Consider the following 21,342-nt stretch of genomic DNA (forward strand, 5'->3'; position numbering starts at 1 on the left):
AAGAAATAGAATAAGCTATTAATCAACCCTTGAGAAAAAAATGTCCAAAACCAGATGGATTTACATGTGAATTCTACCAAACATTTAAAAAACATTTAACTTTAATGTTATATAAACTAGTTGAAAAAATAGGGAATGAAGGACTCCTACCAAATTTCTTTTATGACACACATATGGTACTGATACCTAAACCAGATAAGTTGAAAACAGAGAAAGAAAATTATATACCAATCTCCCTAATGAATATTGATGCAAAAATCTTAAATAAAATATTAGCAAAAAGATTAGAGAAAATCATCTGGATAATACAGCATGACCAAGTAGAATTTATACCAGGAATGCAGGACTGGTTCAATATAAGGAAAATTATTCACGTAATTGACTATATCAATAACCAAATTAACAAAAACCATATGATCATTTCAATAGATGCAGAAAAAGCATTTGATAAAATCCAACATCCATTCCTAATAAAAACACTTGAGAGTATAGGAATAAATGTGCTTTTCCTTACAATAGTCAGTAGCATCTAATTAAAACCATCAGTAAGTGTCATATGTAATGGGGATAAACTGGAACCATCTGCAACAAGATTAGGAGTGAAAAAGGTTGCCCACTATCACTACTATTCAATATTGTATTAGAAATGCTAGCTTTGGCAATAAGAGTTGAGAAAGAGATTAAAGGAATTAGAATAGGTAATGAAGAAACTAAATTATCACTGTTTCTAGATAATATGATGGTATATTTAGAGAACCCCAGAGATTCTACTAAAAAGCTATTAGAAATAATCCACAACTTTAGCAAAGTTACAGGATGCAAAATAAATCCACATAAATCATCAGCATTCTTAAATATCACTAACAAAATCCAACAGCTAGAGATACAAAGAGAAATTCCATTTAAAATAACTGTCGATAATATTAAATATTTGGGAATCTATCTGCCAAGGGAAAGTCAGGAATTATATGAGCAAAATTACAAAACATTTTCCACACAAATACAGTCAGATCTAACCAATTTGAAAAATATTAAGTGCTCTTGGATAGATCGAGCCAATATAATAAAGATGACAATACTACCTAAACTAATCTATTTATTTAGTGCTAAACCAATCAGACTCCCAAAAAAACTATTTTAATGACCTAGAAAAAAATAACAAAATTCATCTTGAAGAACAAAAGGTCAAGGCTTTCAAGGAAACTAATTAAAAAAAAATCAAATGAGGGTGGCCTAGATGTACCAGATCTAAAACTATATTATAAAGCAGCAATCATCCAAACCATTTGGTATTGGCTAAGAAATACACTAATTGTTCAGTGGAATAGGTTAGGTTCACAGGACAAAATAGTCAATAATTTTAATAATCTAGTGTTTGACAACCCCAAAGACCCCAGTTTTGGGGATAAGAATGCATTATTTGACAAAAATTGCTGGGAAAATTGGAAATTAGTATGGCAGAAACTAGGCATTAACCTACACTTAACACCATACATCACAAGATAAGATCAAAGTGGGTTCATGAGCTAGGAATAAAGAATGAGATTATAAATAAATTAGAAGAACATAGGATAGTTTACCTCTCAGAACTGTGGAGGAGCAAGGAATTTGTGACCAAAGAAGAACTAGAAATCATTATTGATCACAAAACAGAAAATTTTGATTATATCAAGTTAAAAAGTTTTTGTAGAAACAACACTAATGCAGACAAGATTAGAAGGGAAGCAATAAACTGGGGAAACATTTTTACAGTTAAAGGTTCTGATAAAGATCTCATTTCAAAAATATACAAAGAATTGACTCTAATTTATAAGAAATCAAGCCATTCTCCAATTGATAAATGGTCAAAGGATATGAACAGACAATTCTCAGATGAAGAAATTGAAACTATTTATAGACATATGAAAATATGCTCCAAATCATTATTAATCAGAGAAATTCAAATTAAGACAACTCTGAGATACCACTACACACCTCTCAGATTGGCTAGGATGACAGGAAAAGATAATGATCAATGTTGGAGGGGATGTGGGAAAACTGGGACACTGATACATTGTTGGTGGAATTGTGAATGTATCCAATCATTCTGGAGAACAATTTGGAACTATGCTCAAAAAGTTATCAAACTGTGCATACCCTTTGATCCAGCAGTGTTACTACTGAGCTTATATCCCAAGGAACCTGTGTGTGCAAGAATGTTTGTGGCAGCCCTCTTTCTGTGGCCAGAAACTGGAAATTGAATGGATTCCCATCAATTGGAGAATGGCTGAATAAATTGTGGTATATGAATGTTATGGAATATTATTGTTCTGTAAGGACTAGCAGGAAGATTTCCAGAAAGGCCTGGAGAGACTGTCATGAACTGATATTGAATGAAATGAGCAGGACCAGGAGATGATTCACTTCAAGAACAATAATACTATATTATGATCACTTCTGATGGACATGGCTCTCTTCAATAATAAGATGAGAACCAAATCAGTTCCAATTGCTCAATAATGAAGAGAACCAGCTACACCCAGCAAAAGAACTATGGGAAATGAGTGTGAACCACAGCATAGCATTTCCACTCCTTCTGTTTTTGTTTGCTTGTATTTTTGTTTTCCTTCTCAAGTTATTTTTACCTTATTTCTAAGTCTGATTTTTCTTGTGCAGCAAGCTAACTGTATAAATATGTATATATATATATTGCATTTAACATATATGTTAATATATTTAACATGTATTGGTCTATCTGCCATCTAGGGCAGAGCTAGGGCGAAGAAGGGGAAAAGTTGGAACAGAAGGTTTTGTAAAGGTCAATGCTGAATACATTACCTATGCATATGTCTTGTAAATAAAAAAGATATAATAAAAAATAAAAATAAATAAAATAAAAACCTGTCTACTCATATGCTCCACTTCTGTCAACTTTGTGTTGGCTCAGTTTTTCCTCCAAGTTAGCAGCAACTGTTCATTCCCAGAGAAGTGCTCTAATTTTTTGACATTAAATCTTCTGGTAGTCACCTTGCCTTGGGGCTACTGCTTTTATCGAATGAGAATATTTAGCTTAAAGAGAATAAGTTTATGACTGATCTATCATTCTGCATCATCCATTGCCTTCACTCTCATATCCTGTATATCTCTTCATCTAACAATGACATAGTTTATTAAATGCCAATGTTTGCTAACAGGGAATATCTATGATGTGCTTTTAGGTAAACAATAGACAGTATTGGTGATAGGCCGGTCTTGAAACCACAAGACTTCAAAAGTAAGTAAAAATTGCTGTTACTGTTTTCAGTGAATAGAGCTGGACTCTCATTAGCCAATACTAGTCCCTATTATAGCTACTATGTACATGTTTTGAGGGGAAGGAAGGAAAGATTAGTACAGCCCATGGAATATTCAGCCTATTATTTGATGACTTCTGGGAAAATATATCTAAATACTGAAAAAGTTCGATAGACTGAATACATTTCATGATGTGCTGATATTGTTCTAGACATTTCTGGAGAGACATGATATTCAATACTGAAAGATCTTGATCCTTAAGGATGAAGTAGCAAAGTCTGGAAAACTCCTTTGTCCTCTCCCTGATGTGGAACAGGAGAAAGGAGATGAAGACTATGTCAGTTCCAAAGGAAAGATTTCTTCAACATGTTTGTCGTCTTTATTTACCTGTGTGGCCCTGAATTTTTCATGGGGATGTGAGTGAGATATACCTTTTCCTGTTCCTTGGCAGCAATGGTAATTGCTAAAGCAGGATCCTTAAGCACTGAGTGCCTTTTTCATGCTTTTCCATGAGCAGAGGTGACAAATAATGATTCTTTAATCTTAAAATTAGCTTTCTGAGTTTAAGAAATTGATGATATTGAACTCTTCAGTCAGAACTTACTGTAGGAAAAGTTTCTGCTCTAACACTTTCAAGTATTTTAATAAAATGTGTTGAATTTGGTCAAAAGCTTTTTCTGCATCTATTGATAAAATCATATGATTTTTAAAAAACTTTTATTGTAGCTGTAATCACTCATGTTAATAGTTTTCCTTGTGTAAGCCATCCCTACATTCCAGATATAAATTCCATTTGATCATAATGCATAATCTTGGTATATATTATTGTAATCTTTTAGCTAGTATTTTTGCATCCATATTCATTAATGAAATTGGTCTATAATTTTCTCACTCTGATTTTACTCTTCTTTGTGTCAATATCATCTTTGTTTCATAAAATGAGTAAGATCCCTTCTTTATTATTCCAAATAATTTATTTAATATCAAAATTGGTTGATATTTAAATGTTTGCATCAAAGAAAGTAAGCAAGAAGATGATCACAATACTGGCTTGACTTTCTAAAAGATGTGGACAAGGATAGAAAAATTTGAAAAATACAAAAGCAATGTGAAATATAAAATGTCTTTTTGGCATTCATACAAGGTACTTCAAGTTCTGGAATTTAAACCTCAATCTCCTAAAGAGAGTTAAACAGTATTTCAGCTATATGTTATTTCTGCTACTTATTTATTTTATTGTCAATATGTATTTATTGAGCTTTTGTGTGGTTAGAAGTTTTTTTTACTTAAAGAAATAAAAAGTTGTCCTATGCCTGAGATATTTATTGTAAACATTTCTATTCTTCATTGATGGAGACATAGACCTGAGGTAAATCTAAACTTCAAATGATTTTATTTAGAGTTCCAGAGGCCTCTTCTTGGAGAGTGAGAAGGCAAGTCTTCCAGCCCCATGGGTCCATTGTCCCCACATTATTTTATTTTATCACGATGTGAGGATACAAGAGTATTTCCTCATTTGCCCCCTTTCTCTACCTGATTTTCTCCAGAAACACTGTGCACCTCCTAAGAAGGAGCACAGAAAGTCAATGGCAGAGCTTGGTAGTAATGAAGAGAGCATTGGGCCTAGAGTGAGAAGGACCTCAATTCCAATGCCACCTCAGATGAGGACTTGCTGTGTGACTCTGGGCAAATCATTTAGCTTTTGTTTGTCTTAGTTTCCTCATCCATGAGATGGGGATTAAAAACAACAGCTACCATCTGGAATTGGAATGAGGATCAAATGAGATCATAATTGTAAGCAGTTAGCCCAGAGATGGGCCTTTCATGAGGAACATTTGTGCTGTTGTCTTGTTGTCCCATTTGGGGTTTTCTTGGCAAAGATACTGAACTGATTTGCCACTTTCTTCTCCAGCTCATCTTGCAGATGAGGAAACTGAGGAAAACCAGGCTGAACATGCTGATCCTGAGCAGCTGGTAAGTCTCTAAAGCCAGCTTTGAACTCAGAGAGATGAGTCTTGCAGACTCAGGCCCAGCACTCAGTGCACTAGGGCGTCACCTAGCGTCCCATCTCTTCCACAAAACTCTACTTGAGTATCTAAAGGTTAGCGGCTAGAAAGCGGAGGAATAAGTAGTAGTAGTAACAATAATAATAATTTGAGGAAGTTGGCAACCTTCCTCACAAATTTTAAAGCTTCCCTGCAGGGGAATGCTAAGGAATCAGATATGAATACTATACCAAAAATTTCTCTTCTGAGATCTTCCATCCATATACCCCTCAACTCCAGCCATTAGCACACCTACTACATTTATCATCAGTTTTCAACAGAAGTGCTAGAAGTGTGATATTCCTACCACCTAACTTCTTGATATATTTATAATCATATATGGACCTTTGGGTAGCAGACTTTCTCCTGAATGAATATAGAGAGGCTCATCATCTCCTCCTCCATTAATCCTGACTTCATCCCTGGTTATTTTGACATATACCTTGAACACCTTGCTACCTACTTCATCAAGCTCTTAAAATTCCACAAATTCCAATCTCGGATAAAAAGGTGGCCTTCTAAAGGAAGTTAACTCCTTTTGATTCCATCCCTCTAGTCTTTTCCAGAAGATTTGTCTCTTTTATTTTCTCCCTTATCTACAATATTTTATTTGCTTTTTACTCCCACTTCTAAATATGTCTTGATCCATCCTTCTCACCCTGTTCCTGGCTTCTAGATTTCAAATAGAAAGCTATGAGAGCCAAGCTAAGGTAAATTGTTCTACTGTCTCATGTGTCTCATGTGTTGCTGTTTTCAGAAATGACCTTATTTCTAGGGTCTTCTTGGGTTTCTATTCTACCCTACAGGCTGGTATTTCATTCTATATATCCTTTCTCACTCTCTGTGCAATTATTCTCAGGATAAGGTTCCCCAGGGGAAATAATTCTTAATAATGACTTTGCCTCTAGAATTCTTTAAAATACTACATAATATCATTTATGAGCATCATTTATTCTGAGGAATATCAACTTTTCTAACCTACTATGATAATTCAAAACTATATTGTCAGTGCCTGTGTCATTGAGACTTCATCTCTTACTGGCATATGACTTGTGTCTCTCTGAATGTTATTAATTATGATAGATAATTTGCTTAGGCTTCCATCATCTAATGGAATTAAAATGACAAATAACTAAAATTATTTGAATAACCTGAGGTAACTAATTTTAAGGATGTCGTAAGATATCAGGGTTGAATAAGGAAGAAATCAGCAATAGTGGTTTTGTCATAGAAGAAAAATAATGGATTAAGATCCAATTTGGAAGTATACAACAAACTCTCTGGAAAAATAAAGAACCTATACCTTGGCCAGAGTGCTTGGCCATATATAGTCATATGAATGTCTAAATCATATATAAATGTGATTTAGAGCATTTTTTCATATGACTTTAATTATGGCTTTAATGACTATATTCATATTCATATCATCGAATGAAAACTCCCCAGACTAGATATTTTAAGACCTCTACAAATTTGGCACCTCTTTACCTTTCCAGAATTATTCCATATTGCTATCCTTCATGGATACTGTTCCTAGTTGAATGATCCATCTAGGTCTTCTGCATTTACAACCTACCCATCTCGTACTTTCATGACTTTGCACAGAAAGTCCCTCCCTCATATCTAGAGTGTCCCTCTACTTCCTAGAATCTTTAGCTTCATTGGTATCATAGCAAAGGTACTATCTCCTATACCAGGTCTTTGCTGATCTTCCATATATCCCTCAGTTATAGGAACTTTTAAAAATTACATCAAATTACTTTGTATTTGGGGCAGCCAGGTGGCGCAGTGGGTAGAGCACCAGCCCTGAAATCAGGAACACCTGAGTTCAAATTTGGTCTCGGATACTCAACACTTCCTAAATGTGTGATCCTGGGCAAGTCACTTAACCCCAATTGTCTCAGCATAAAAATAAATAAATAAATAAATAAATAGCTTTATATTTGCTTGTTTGTACTGTTTCAGTCTTTGTAACCTGAACATTCAGCAATCACTTACATAATAGATCTTTTAAATTCAATTGAATTCCTTTGAGTATCATCTGCCTAGTGAGAAATTCATATTGATATTAATTAATTAATATGATGATTATCAGACTCTTATGTAAAATTTTTGCTCGAACTCTGTTGGGACATATCTAGAAGCTTTGTTGGTACCAAAGGTTAATTCTTAAATATCCAAGTTTCTTCTGCTTATATGGTGATTAGCTCATGATTTGAAGTAAAGGTTCCAACTAGTAGTGTAATACTCCTAAAAAGTAATAATAACAGCTAGGATTAATATAATGCCTTTAGATTTGAAAAGTGCTTTATGTGACTTAGCTTTCTTAATTCTAAAAATATTCTTGTGAGTTAAGTACTATTATTATCCTCACTTTTTAGACAAGGACACTGAAGTTGAAAGAAATTAACTCACCTCCCCAAGGTCATGTAGCTACTAAGTTTTTAAGTCAGAATCCTAACTCAGGTCTATTGACTACAAGTCTTTTGATTTTTATTTCTTAGGTTATTCATGTACATTTATTTTTTACATATTTCCACATGAGTCATGTTGGGAGAGAAAAAATGGGAACAAAAGGGAAAAACCAAAAGAAATAAAAAAGGTGAAAATATGTATTGATTCAGTCTTTATAGGTATCTCTCTGGATGCATACAAAGTATATTGGCATTGCCTTCGATTACTGATATGCTGAGAAGAACCAACTCTATGAGAGCTGATCATCACACAGTCTTGTTGATGTAATGGTTTCCTGGTTCTCCTTGCTTTACTCAGCAGCAGTTCCTATAAATCTTTCCAGGCTTTTCTAAAACCAGTCTGTTCATCATTTCTGATAGAACAATAATATACTATTATTTTCATTTACCATGACTTATTCAATCATTCTCAGTTGAAGGACTCTACTCATTTTTAAGTTCCTTGACAACACAAAAAGAGCTACCACAGACATTTTCATACATGTGGATCCTTTTCTGTTTTTTTTTACAATTTCTTTGGAATACAGACCCAGTAATAGCACTGCTCAAAAGGTATACACAGTTTACAATTCTTTGGGCATATTTTGCTCTCCAGAATGGTTGGATCTGTTCACAATTCCACTAACAATGTATTAATGACCCAGCTTTCCCACATTCCCTCCAAGATTTATCATTATCTTCTCCTTAGCCAATCTGACAGGTGTATAGTGGTACCTCAGAATTGTCTTAATTCACATTTCTTTAAGCAATAATGATTTACAAGATTTTTTTCATATGACTATAGACTAATTTCTTCATCTGAAAATTATCTGTTCATATTATTTGACCATTTATTTAATTGAGGGATGTCTTGCATTCTTATAAATTTGACTCCTTTATCAAAAATACTGGTTGTAAAAATTATTTCCCAGCTTTCTGCTTTTCTTCTAATTTTGGTTACATTGATTTTCTTTGTGCAAAACCTTTTTAATTTAATGAAAACATTATTTATTTTTCATTTCATAATGTTCTCTAGTTTTTTTGTTTGTTTTTGCTGAGGCAATTGGGGTTAAGTGACACAGCTAGGAAATGTTAACTCTCTGAGACTAGATTTGAACTCAGATCCTCCTGACTTCAGGGCTGCTGCTCTATCCACTACACAACCTAGTTGCCCTTAGCTCTTCTTAAGCCATAAATTCTTCTTTTCGTCAACTATCTAATAGGTAAATTATCCCTTGCTCTCCTATATATCTCTATAATATCACTATGCCTAAATCATGTACCCATTTTGACCCTATTTTGGTATGGGGTGAAATGTAGGTCCATGCCAAGTTTGTGAAATATTATTTTTTAATGTTCTTGGCAATTTTTATAACATAATAAGCTTTTATTCCAGAATATGAAGTATTTGGGTTTACCAAACAGTATATTACTATAATTGCTGATTACTGTGTATTTCATATCAAACCTATTCCACTGATCCACCACTCTGTTTCTCAGTTGTTACCAGATAGTTTGATCCCTATTGCTTTATAATAGTTTTAGGACTGGTACAGCTACCTTCCTTTGTATTTTTTCATTAATTACTTGGATATTCTTGACCTTTTCTTTTTCCAGATGAATTTTGTTATTTTCTCTAGTTCTATAAAATAATTTTTGGCAGTTTGATTGGCATGGCACTGAATAAGTAGATTAATTTAAGCAGAATTTTCATTTTTATTATATTAGTTCAGCCTACCCATGAGCAATTGACATTTTTTCTGTTGTTTAGATCTGACTTTATTTGTGTTAAAAATGTTTTGTAATTGGGTTCATATAGTTCCTGGCTTTGTCTTTGCAGGTAGACACCAAATATTTCATTTTGTCTATAGTTGTCTTAATTGGAATTTCCCTTTCTATCTCTTGCTCCTGGGTTTTGTTGGTAACATATAGAACTACTGGTAATTTATATGAGTTTATTTTTTATCCTGTCCTGCTATCCTGTTAGCAAAGTATCCTTTGCTAAAGTTAATTGTTTCTAGTAGTTTTTCAGTTGATTCTATATGATTCTCTAATATAACATCATATTATCTGCAAAGAATGACAATTTTATCCTGTCATTGCCTACTCTAATTCCTTTAATTTCTTTTTCTTTCCTTCTTGCTAAAGTCAACATTTCTATTTTTTAAAATTTTATTTTATAATAACTTTATATTGACAGAGTCCATGCCAGAGTAATTTTTTTTTACAACATTATCCCTTGCACTTGCTTCTGTTCCGATTTTTCCCCTCCCTCCCTCCACCCCCTCCCCTGGATGGCAAGCAATCCTACATATGTTAGATACGTTGCAGTATATCCTAGATACAATATATGTTTGCAGAACCGAACAATTCTCTTGTTGCGCAGGGAGAATTGGATTCAGAAGGTAAAAATAACCCAGGAAGAAAAACAAAAATGCAAATAGTTCATATTCATTTCCCAGTGTTCTTTCTTTGAGTGTAGCTGCTTCTGACCATCATTTATCAGTTGAAACTCAGTTAGGTCTCTTTGTCAAAGAAATCCACTTCCATCATACATCCTCATACAATATCATTGTTGAAGTGTATAATGATCTCCTGGTTCTGTTCATTTCACTTAGCATCAGTTCATGTAAGTCTCTCCAAGCCTCTCTGTATTCATCCTGCTGGTCATTCCTTACAGAACAATAATATTCCATAACATTCATATACCACAATTTACCCATCCATTCTCCAATTGATGGGCATCCATTCAATTTCCAGTTTCTAGCCACTACAAACAGGGCTGCCACAAACATTTTGGCACAAACAGGTCCCTTTCCCTTCTTTAGTATCTCTTTGGGGTATAAGCCCAGTAGTAGCACTGCTGGATCAAAGGGTATGCACAGTTTGATAACTTTTTGGGCATAATTCCAGATTGCTCTCCAGAATGGTTGGATTCGTTCAGAACTCCACCAACAATGCATCAGTGTCCCAGTTTTCCCGCATCCCCTCCAACATTCATCATTATTTTTTCCTGTCATCTTAGCCAATATGATAGGTGTGTAGTGGTATCTCAGAGTTATCTTAATTTGCATTTCTCTGATCAATAATGATTTGGAACACTCTTTCATATGAGTGGTAATAGTTTCAATTTCATCATCTGAAAATTGTCTGTTCATATCCTTTGACCATTTATCAATTGGAGAATGGCTTGATTTCTTATAAATTTGAGTCAGTTCTCTATATATTTTGGAAATGAGGCCTTTATCAGAACCTTTAACTGTGAAGATATTTTTCCAATTTGTTACTTCCCTTCTAATCTTGTTTGCATTAGTTTTGTTTGTACAAAGGCTTTTTAATTTGATATAATCAAAATTTTCTATTTTGTGATCAGTAATGGTCTCTAGTTCATCTTTGGTCACAAATTTCTTTCTCCTCCACAAGTCTGAGAGATAAACTATCCTATGTTCCTCTAATTTATTTATAATCTCATTCTTTATGCCTAGATCATGGACCCATTTTGATCTTATCTTGGTATATGGTGTGGGTCCATGCCTAATTTCTGCCATACTAATTTCCAGTTATCCCAGCAGTTTTTATCAAATAATGAATTCTTATCCCAAAAGTTAGGATCTTTGGGTTTGTCAAACACTAGATTGCTATAGTTGACTATTCTGTCTTGTGAACCTAACCTTTTCCACTGATCAACTAATCTGTTTCTTAGCCAATACCAAATGGTTTTGGTGACTGCTGCTTTATAATATAATTTTAGATCAGGTACAGCAAGGCCACCTTCATTTGATTTTTTTTTATTAATTCCCTTGAGATTCTTGACTTTTTATTGTTCCATATGAATTTTGTTGTTATTTTTTCTAGATCATTAAAATATTTTCTTGGAAGTCTGATTGGTATAGCATAAAGTCAACATTTCTAATATGATATTGAATAACAGGGCTAAAAAGGCCCCACATGAGCAAAAATGTTTGTGGAAGCCCTTTTTGTAGTGGCAAGAAACTGGAAACTCAATGGATGTCCATCAGTTGGAGAATGGCTGAATAAATTATGGCATATGCATGTTATGGAATATTATTGTTCTATAAGAAATGATCAACAGGATGATTTCAGAGAGGCCTGGAGAGACTTACATAAACTGATGCTAAGTGAAATGAGCAGAACCAGGAGATATTATACACAGCAACAACAAGACTATCCGATGATCAATCGTGGATTTCAGATACTCCAGTAATTTTTAAATTGTCTCTCCTGCAACTGTTTTCCAGGTCAACTGTTTTTCCAAAGAGTAATTTTACATTTTGTTCCATTTTTTAATTCTTTTTAGTTTATTTGACTGATTCTTCAGTCATTAGCTTCCATTTGCCTGTTTTAAATTTTTAGTTAGCTATTCTATCTTCTTTTCTATTTGATTAATTCTATAGGATGTTGTATTCTTCAGTGAATTTTTTGTTGCATTTTGTAAGGACTTTATTTCTTTTTCCAAGACTCCCTCTTGCATATCTCTTGTTTCTTTTCCTAATTTTTCTTTTACCTCCTTATTTGATTTTTAAATCCTTTATTAACTCTTTCAAGAAGACTCTTTGGACTTGAGACCAATTCACCTCCCCCTTAGAGATTTTACACATGGGCATTTGTCCTCTTCTAAGTTAGTCTTTTGATCTTCCCTATCCCCATAGTAGTTTTCTACAGTTAAGAGTTCTTTTCTGTTTGTTGATCATTTTCTTTTTTATATTTCATGACTTTTAAGGTGGAGCTTTGCTCCAGGGGCACAAAGGGCACTGTCGGAAGCCGAAGGCCCCCGCCCAGGTGCCTTTCTCATGGCCCTAGCCCAGGTGCCTTTTCCCCACCCCTTGCTTCAACAGAATCGAGCAGGTGGTCAAACAATCCTGAGAACTGCAACCGGGCAAAACGGTCTTGAGAATCAATCTTGAGTTGTCACCACACTATGTTCCTGCTCACTGGACCAGCTATAGCCCATGTTCCTTTCCCAGACCACCCTACTTCTCTTTCCCATGCTTTTTCCTATATAAGTTGTATCCTGAGAGCAATAAACAGAGACCTTGGCAACAATCAGCCTCGTCTCCCTCCTCTTTCTCGCCCATTTCTCCTCAGGCTGGATCCCCCCTCGAAGCCCCCACGAGTAACGAGGTCTCGGTGGATGAGACAGGGCACTATCCTAAGCTTGTTATGCAACTTTGAGTTTCGGCTTTGCGCTAAAAGCCCCTTGTGTTTGGTAGCCCTTTGTTCACAGTACTAGAGGTAGCCTAACCTGGTCCTTCCTATTGTTAACAGGTTTCTTGAGCTGGCAATTTGCCTTCTGCACTGGCACTGGAGGCTGCCTCACATGTCTACTCTGCTACTGTTTTACTGAACCAGGACCAAGATGCTTGGTTGCTGTCCCATTGTTATTAAGCCCCTCCCACTGGCTTTCTGAGACATAGTCTGAACTGGGCTAAACACCTCTTTCATGCCACTGAAACTGAGCTTTTTGAAGTCCTTCCAACCTATTTTGATCTGGAAAATTGTTTCGTTCCATCTCTTTATTGGCTCTGATAAAACTTTGTTCAGAGGCTTAGTTCCATGTGGTTTTCAAGGGAAACTGGAAGACCTCAAGCAGCTTCCTGCTTTCATGCTACCACCTTGTCTCTGCCCCCAAAATTCCTGATTACAAATCTTACATACACCTAGTGTCACTGGCATTGAGGGTTGGTATTGAGGCATGTGGGTTCATACAATTTCTTTCAGTAGAGAAAAGAGTTAAAACTGCTTAAGAGGATCAAGATGTCCAGATTGGAGTAAAAGTTTCCCAAACCACTGCATTCTCAAGAATCTGCATTGCTGCAGATGTAAACAAAGATAAGCATTTCTCAATTCTAGGTTGAGATGGCCCTTCTCTAAACAGAACTTTGGATGATGTATACTAACTTACTGGTGTCTATCCTAGCAAAGTTACCTCAATGTATGTGAAACTTTATTATATACACGTTATGTGATCATTTTTGCTTTTCACACTTGTACTCTAAATGTTTTCCATATTGGCAATTCATCACTATTGTGATTTTAATGAAAAGTTGCCAACAGCATAAGAAGGAGGCAATGAGCATTGGGAAAGCAGAAATCAGTGAGAAGGTAAAATACTGCAGAGATGTCACACAACAGAGTAGCAGATAGAAGTTAGGACAATTAGAATGAACTACCTTTGAGTATAATTAGTATCTCAAGTTAGAGACAGTACATTATAAAGCAATAAATTTGTCAGCTCCTGTATAGAAGCTGAGATTCCAGCTGTTCTTAATAAAATTATTTTTTTTGTGGGGGGAAGGGAGCCAAGAAGACTGAGAATAGACAGGACTTTGAGTTCTTCCTGGCTTCCTTCAGAATCAACTCCAGATCAAGCCACAGAACTGATTTGGGGGTGACAGAACCCCCAAATATTTAGAATGTGACACATTTCCAGCAGCAGATATCTTGGAAGGACTTCAGGAAAGATCTATTATAGAGACAGGGAAAAATAGACCTTAAACCCTGAGGACACTAAAGACAAAATACCTCCAGCTAAAGCCTCAAAGGGTGGTATGAGTTGGTCTCCAATTCAAAAGGCTTTTTTGCAAGAATTAAAAAAGTATCTTAAAAAAAAAGTTAGACGATAAATGGAAAAGAAAATGACAGCTTTTCAAAAGAGCTTGGAAAAGGAAACACAGAAATTATCTGAAGAAAACTCCTTAAAGAAAACAATGAGGTGATTCAGGACACTTCCAATGGTCTTGTGATCCAGAGAGCCATATGCACCCAGATAAAGAACTGTGGGAACTGAATGCGGATCATAACATAGTATTTTTACCTTTTGTTGTTGTTTTGTTTGCTTGCTTTTTTTTTCTTTCTCATTTTATTTTCCTTTTTGATCTGATTTTTCTTGTACAGCATGATAATTGTGGAAATATGTATGGAAGAATTGCACATGTTTGACATATATTGGATTGCTTGATGTCTAGGGAAGGGAAGTAGGAGGAAAAGAAGGAGAAAAATTTGGAATACATGGTTTTGCAGGGTTGAATGTTGAAAACTACCTTTGTATGTATTTTGAAAGTAAAAATCCATTATCAAAAAAGAAGAAGAAGAAAAGAAGAAGGAGAAGAAGGAGAAGAAGGAGGAGGAAGAAAAAGAGGAGAAGGAGGAAAAGGAGAAGGAGGAGGACAAGGTTAGGGACCTGCCTTCCTAGATTTTAGTGCTGTTTAGTTATGAAAATATCAGACTTGTCTCCTTGTAAACTCTTTCATTGATATGAAACAAACCTGAGGGAGAAAAAGATAACATTTCCTGGGACACACGGAAATAGGGCAGTATAACTCTGTAGAGTATATCTAATTTTCTATCTTTATTTCAAGTGTGTATGATTCATGGAATAATAACTCATATATCAAAGAGTTCATATACACCAACTTTCTTATTTTATAGATGAGGAAACTGAGGCTCAGATGTCACAGTAAATTAGCGGCAGAGATTAAAACAAAACTCAGATTTTTCTACACTTAATATGACTTTAGGAAAGGTTAAGGAAACCCATCTTTATGTCTTCAATTTTCTAATTTACAAATTAAAGGTATTGTGAGTTCCAAGGTTTCTAATAGCACCAAGCTCCCAATCCTCTTTATTCTATGACAAGTTATCTCCTTTCTGCTGTGTGAACTGTTAAGCCAACTTTTTCTTTCTCATTTTATGAGAAATTTATTTATTATTTATAGAGTTAGCTTTATGGTGTCTTAAGATAATAAGAAATGATTTGACTGAGGGGCACCAAGATGGCAGAAAGAATTCACACTTCTTTCTGATCTTCTCCCACAGTCTATAGCTAATTACAAAATCTAGCCTCTGACTTAGTTCTGGACTGGTAGAATCCACGAATATTGAAAGTGCAAAAAATTACCAGAAAAAAATAATTTTGAAAATCGCCAAAAAAGGTCTGTTTCAGTGAGGCATGGAGGGAGGTGACCAGGTACAAGCAGGCCAAGCACACTGTGCAGGCCTGGGGCAGGGTGCGGACTACATGGGATGGTGCAAACTGTAAGCTTAGAAAACCTCTCTTACCCTAAAACAGATCCCAACTTTAAAAAAAAAAAAATGAGTAAAAAGGCAAAGATAATTGTTACTACAGATTGTTTTCATGGTGAAAAGAAGAACAGATTTCAAACCCCAAGGAGACTAAAAGCAGATCGTCTCCAGATGAAGCCAGCCCCAAAGGGTGATATAATCTGGTCCCTATCACACAAGACTCTCTTAGAAGAAAGTTAAAAGGATCTTAAAAGAGAGGTAGAAGTAAAATGGGGAAAGGCAATGAAAAATTTGCAAGAGGGTTTGGAAAAAGCAACACAAAATAGACTTAGTGCAATGGAAAAAGCATATAACTCATTAAAAGATAGATTTGACAAAATGGAAAAGGAAAACAACTCCATGAAAAATAGAATTCGTAAAATGGAAAAGGTAAATAACTCCATAAAAAAAAAAAAAACGAATTTGTGAAATGGAAAAAAATTCCATAGAACAAAACAACTCATTTAAAAACTCAATTGGACAAATATTAAAAAAAAAAAAAAGGAGAAAATAATCCACTAGAAACCATAATTGAACAAAAGGAAATGAATGACTCAATGAAACATCAAGACTCAGGCAAGCAAAATCAAAAAGATGAAAGAATAGGAAAAATAAATAAATAAAATACCTACTTGGGAAAACAACTGACCTGGAAAATAGATTTAGGAGAGACAATCTAACAATTATTGGACTCCCTGAAAATCATGTTTTAAAAAAAAGAGCGTAGGCACTATTTTTCAGGAAATCATCAAAGAGAACTGTCCAGATGTTGTAAAATTAGAAGGTAAAATAGCCATTGAAAGAATTCACTGAACACCTCCTGAAAGAGATTTGTGGCTAAATTTCAGAATTATCAGACCAAGGCAAAAATATTACAAGCTGCCGGAAAAAAAAAATTCAAATACCAAGGAGCCACAATAAAAATTATCCAGGATCTAGCAGTTTCCACCTTAAAGGATCGAAGGGCATGGAATCTGATATTCCAAAAGGCAAAGGAACTTGGAATGCAGCCAAGAATAAACTACCCCACTAAAGTGAGTATTTTCTTTGAGGGAAGAAGATGGTCATTCAATGAAACAAGTGAATTCCATTTATTTCTGATAAAAAGACTAGAGCTAAACAAAAAAATTGGCCTCCAAAAAATATAGGACTCAAGAGAAGCAAGGAGAAAAGATTAAAAGAACTCCTGAGAACTGTATTTCTGTTACAGGTATACATAGAAAGTGCGTGTATAATTTGATTTTATTGTTATAGTATAAAAAAGAAACTAGAAGGGGAAAGGGGATTGTACCAGAAAAAAGGGAGAGTGGAGGTAAAATGAGGGAAATTGAGGGAAAGAAAGGAAGGGGATAAACATTATATGATTCTTACTTTCATCAGATTTGGCTCAAAGAGAAAATATTAGACATATTTGGTTTACAAAGAAACTCCTGTTACCTTATTGTAAAGTGGGAGGGGAAAAGTGAAAAGGGAAGAGACAGGCTAAATAGAAGAGAAAACAGAAATAGTAGAGGAAAGGTATAAGAAAGGGGGAGGGACTATAAATGGGGAGGGCTTCTTGAGGCAAGTGGTGCTCATAAATAAAATACCGAGGGGGGGGGGAAGAAGGGGGGAGGAAAAGGAATAAGTATAATCTGGGGATAATAAGATGGCAGGAAATACAAAACTAGTAGTTTTTTTTTTAATTATAACTTTTTATTGACAGAACATATGCATGGGTAATTTTTTACAACATTATCCCTTGTTAGGGGCCAGAATGCTGAACTTTCAAGTTCAAAGTTCAAGTTCAACAAAGGATTCTTACAAAGTACTAAGTCAGTGGAATTGATAGAGACATAGTTATCTAATTTAGCATGGTTCAGTATGATTGATTTAATTCTACAAGGAGATGTTATGAGTCAGAACTTGAAGCAAGGTACTAAGTGGAATTGAGGAAACAATGGTTAAATCTACTTTAACATTGATTTAATCCTACAAAAAAAATAATGGTTTCCTAGTGATATAAGCTAGGAGCCTCAGCCAGGATTCAGTCAGGGAGATTCAGAAGCCAGAGAAGGCAGAAAGGAGCTCAAGCTCTTGTAAGCAAAATCAGACAGAAGGATCATCCAGAAAGCTGCCCAGCCCTAAGAAGGATTGCAGAAAAGAAGACAAGACTTTAAAAGAGACAATAAAGAATTTGGACTTTAACTCCTGGCTCCACTTATGGTGATTACTGAACTGAAAGGAAGGCTGCTTCCAGAGACCCCAAGAAAACTCCAGCAAGAGAATATTACATTTTAGAGAGAATATTACAATCCCTTGCACTCACTTCTGTTTCAACTTTTCCCTTCCCTCTCTCCATCCCCTCCCCTATATGGCAGGCAGTCTTATACATGTTAAATATGTTATAGTATATCCTAGATACAATATATGTGTACAGAACCATACAGTTCTCATGTTGCACAAGAAGAATTGGATTCAAAAGGTAAAAATAACCTGGAAAGAAAAACAAAAATGCAAACAGTTGACACTCATTTCCCAGTGTTCCTTCTCTGGGTATAGCTGATTCTGTCCATCATTGATCAATTGGAACTGAATTAGATCTTCTCTTTGTTGAAGATATCCACTTCTGTAAGAATACATCCTCATACGGTATTGTTGTTGAAGTGTATAATGATCTCCTGGTTCTGCTCATTTCACTCAGCATCAGTTCATGTAAGTCTTTCCAAGCCTCTCTGTATTCATCCTGCTGGTCATTTCTTACAGAAAAAAAAAAAAAAAAAAAAAAACTAGTAGTTTTAACCGTAAATGTGAATGGGGTGAACACTTTCACAAAGCAGAGGTGCTTAGCAGACTGGATTAAAAGCTAGAATTCTACAATATGTTATTTATGAGAAACACATTTAAAGCTGAGTGATACATACAGAGTTAAGGTAAAAGGCTGAAGCAGAATCCATTATACTTCAGATGAAGTTTAAAAAAAAAGCAGGAGTAGCCATCCTGATCTCAAATCAAACAAAAACAAAAATTGATCTAATTAAAAAAGATAAGGGAGGAAACTATTTCAGTACCATAGATAATGAAGCAATACCAAATGGTATAGCATATACATTTCTAAAGGAGAAGTTAAGGAAGTTACAAGAAGAAATAGTGGGAGAGTATAGGCATAAATGGACTTTTCCTTAAAACAGTCAGTAGAAGCTATTTAAAACCATTAGCAAGTATCATATATAATGGGGATAAACTGGAACCATTCCCAATAAGATCAGGGGTGAAACAAGGTTGCCCACTGTCACCATTACTATTCAATATTGTACTAGAAATGCTAACTTTGGCAATAAGAGAAGAAAAAGAGAGTAAAGGAATTAGAATAGGTAATGAGGAAACCAAATTATCACTCTTTCCAAATGATATGATGGTATACTTAGAGAACCCCAGAGATTCTACTAAAAAGCTATTAGAAATAATTCACAACTTTAGCAAAGTTGCAGGATACAAAATAAATCCACATAAATCATCAGCATTTTTATACATCACTAACAAAATCCAATAGCAAGTGATACAAAGAGAAATTCCATTTAAAGTAACTGTTGATAGTACAAAATACTTGGGAATCTAACTGGCAAAAGAAAGTCAGGAACTAAGGCGCAAAACTACAAAACACTTTTCACACAAATAAAGTCAGATATAAACAGTTGGGAAAATATCAAGTGCTCTTGGATAAGTCAAGCAAATATAATAGATGACAATAATACCTAAATTAATCTATTTATTTAGTGCTACACCAATCAAACTCCCCCAAAAATATTTTATTGACCTAGAAAAAATAACAACAAAATTCATCTTGAAGAACAAAAGGTCAAGAATTTCAAGGGAATTAATAAAGAGAAAAGCAAATGAAGGTGATCTAACTATATCACATCTAAAACTATGTTATAAAGCAGCAGTCATCAAACCATTTGGTACTGGCTAAGAAATAGACTAGATGATCAGTGGAACAGATTAAGTTCACAGAACAAAATAGTCAATAACTAAAGTAATCTGGTGTTTGACAAACCCAAAGACTGCAGCCTTTAGGATAAGAATTCACTATTTGACAAAAACTGCCGGGAAAATTGAAAACTAGTATGGCAGAAACTAAGCATTGACCCACACCTAACACCATATACCAAGGTAAGGTCAAAATGGGTTCATGATCTGGACATAACGAATGATATTATAAATAAATTAGAAGAATATAGGATAGTTTACCTCTCAAGACCATGGAGGAGAAAGGAATTTGTGACCAAAGAATAACTAGAGGTCATTATTGATCACAAAATAGAAAATTTTGATTATATTAAGTTAAAAAGCTTTTGAACAAACAAAACTAATGCAGACAAGAGCAGAAGGGAAGCAATAAACTGGGAAAATATTTTTATATTCAAAAGTTCTGATAAAGGCTTCATTTCTAAAATATATAGAGAATTGACTCAAATTTATAAGAAATCAAGCCATTTTCCAATTGATAAATGATCAAAGGATATGAACAGACAATTTTCAGATGAAGAAATTGAAACTATTTGTAGTCATATGAAAAGGTGCTCCAAATCATTATTGATCAGAGAAATGCAAATTAAGACAACTCTGAGATACCACTACCACCTCTCAGATCAGCTAAGATGACAGAAAAGATAATGACAGATATTGGAGGGGATGTGGGAAAACTGGGACACTGATACATTGTTGGTGGAACTGTGAATGGGCTCAACCATTCTGGAGAGCAATTTGGAACTATGCTCAAAAAGTTATCAAACTGTGCATACCCTTTGACCCAGCATGTTACTACTGAGCTTATATCCCAAAGAGATCTTAAAGTAGGGAAAGGGACCCACATGTGCAAAAATGTTTGTGGCAGCCCTTTTTGTAGTGTTTTGAAACTGGAAACTTAATGAATGCCCATCAATTGAAGAATGACTGAATAAATTATGGTATATAAATATTATGGGATATTATTGTTCTATAAGAAATTTCCAACAGGATGATTTCAGAGAGGCCTAGAGAGATTTAAGTGAATTGATGCTAAGTGAAATGAGCAGAACTAGGATATCATTATACAAGGCAACAAGAAGACTCTACAATGATCAATTCTGATGGACATGGCTCTCTTCAACAATGAGATCATTCAAATCAGTTCCAATTGTTCAGTAATGAAAAGAGTCATCTACAACCAGAGAGAGGACTATGGGAACTAATATAGTATTTTCAGTCTTTCTATTACTGTTTGCTTGCATTTTTCTTTTCCTTCTTAGGTTTTTTTTTCTTTCTAGATCCAACTTTTCTTGTGCAGCAAGATAACTGTATAAACATGTATAATATATTGGATTTAACATATTTAACATTATTAGACTACCTGCCGTCTAGGGGAGGGGGTGGGGGAAAGGAGGGAAAAATTTGGAACAGAAGGTTTTGCAAGGGTCAATGTTGAAAAATTATCCATGCATATGTTTTATACATAAAAAGCTATAATA

The 21,342-nt window shown here is 34.7% G+C and overlaps 1 protein-coding gene and 1 long non-coding RNA gene across 2 annotated transcripts in view; one reads left to right on the forward strand and one right to left on the reverse strand.

The window, feature by feature from the left end:
* Window positions 1-426: 426 nt before the first annotated feature.
* LOC127540026 (uncharacterized) lies at window positions 427-12,843 on the forward strand. Its single transcript, XR_007948087.1, has 3 exons — window positions 427-3,253; window positions 5,186-5,247; window positions 12,513-12,843. It is a non-coding gene; the product is annotated as an uncharacterized LOC127540026 (long non-coding RNA).
* Window positions 12,844-17,526: 4,683 nt separating this feature from the next.
* The window catches only part of NSUN3 (NOP2/Sun RNA methyltransferase 3), a 110,783-nt gene continuing 106,967 nt past the window's right edge, over window positions 17,527-21,342 (reverse strand). The window contains exon 6 of the mRNA XM_051964546.1: window positions 17,527-18,591. Within this exon, the coding sequence (XP_051820506.1) occupies window positions 18,408-18,591 (184 nt within the window). The 3' untranslated portion in view covers window positions 17,527-18,407. The remainder of the gene's footprint in view (window positions 18,592-21,342) is intronic.

This window comes from Antechinus flavipes, chromosome 6 (assembly GCF_016432865.1).
Source record: "Antechinus flavipes isolate AdamAnt ecotype Samford, QLD, Australia chromosome 6, AdamAnt_v2, whole genome shotgun sequence".
Taxonomy (NCBI): domain Eukaryota; kingdom Metazoa; phylum Chordata; class Mammalia; order Dasyuromorphia; family Dasyuridae; genus Antechinus; species Antechinus flavipes.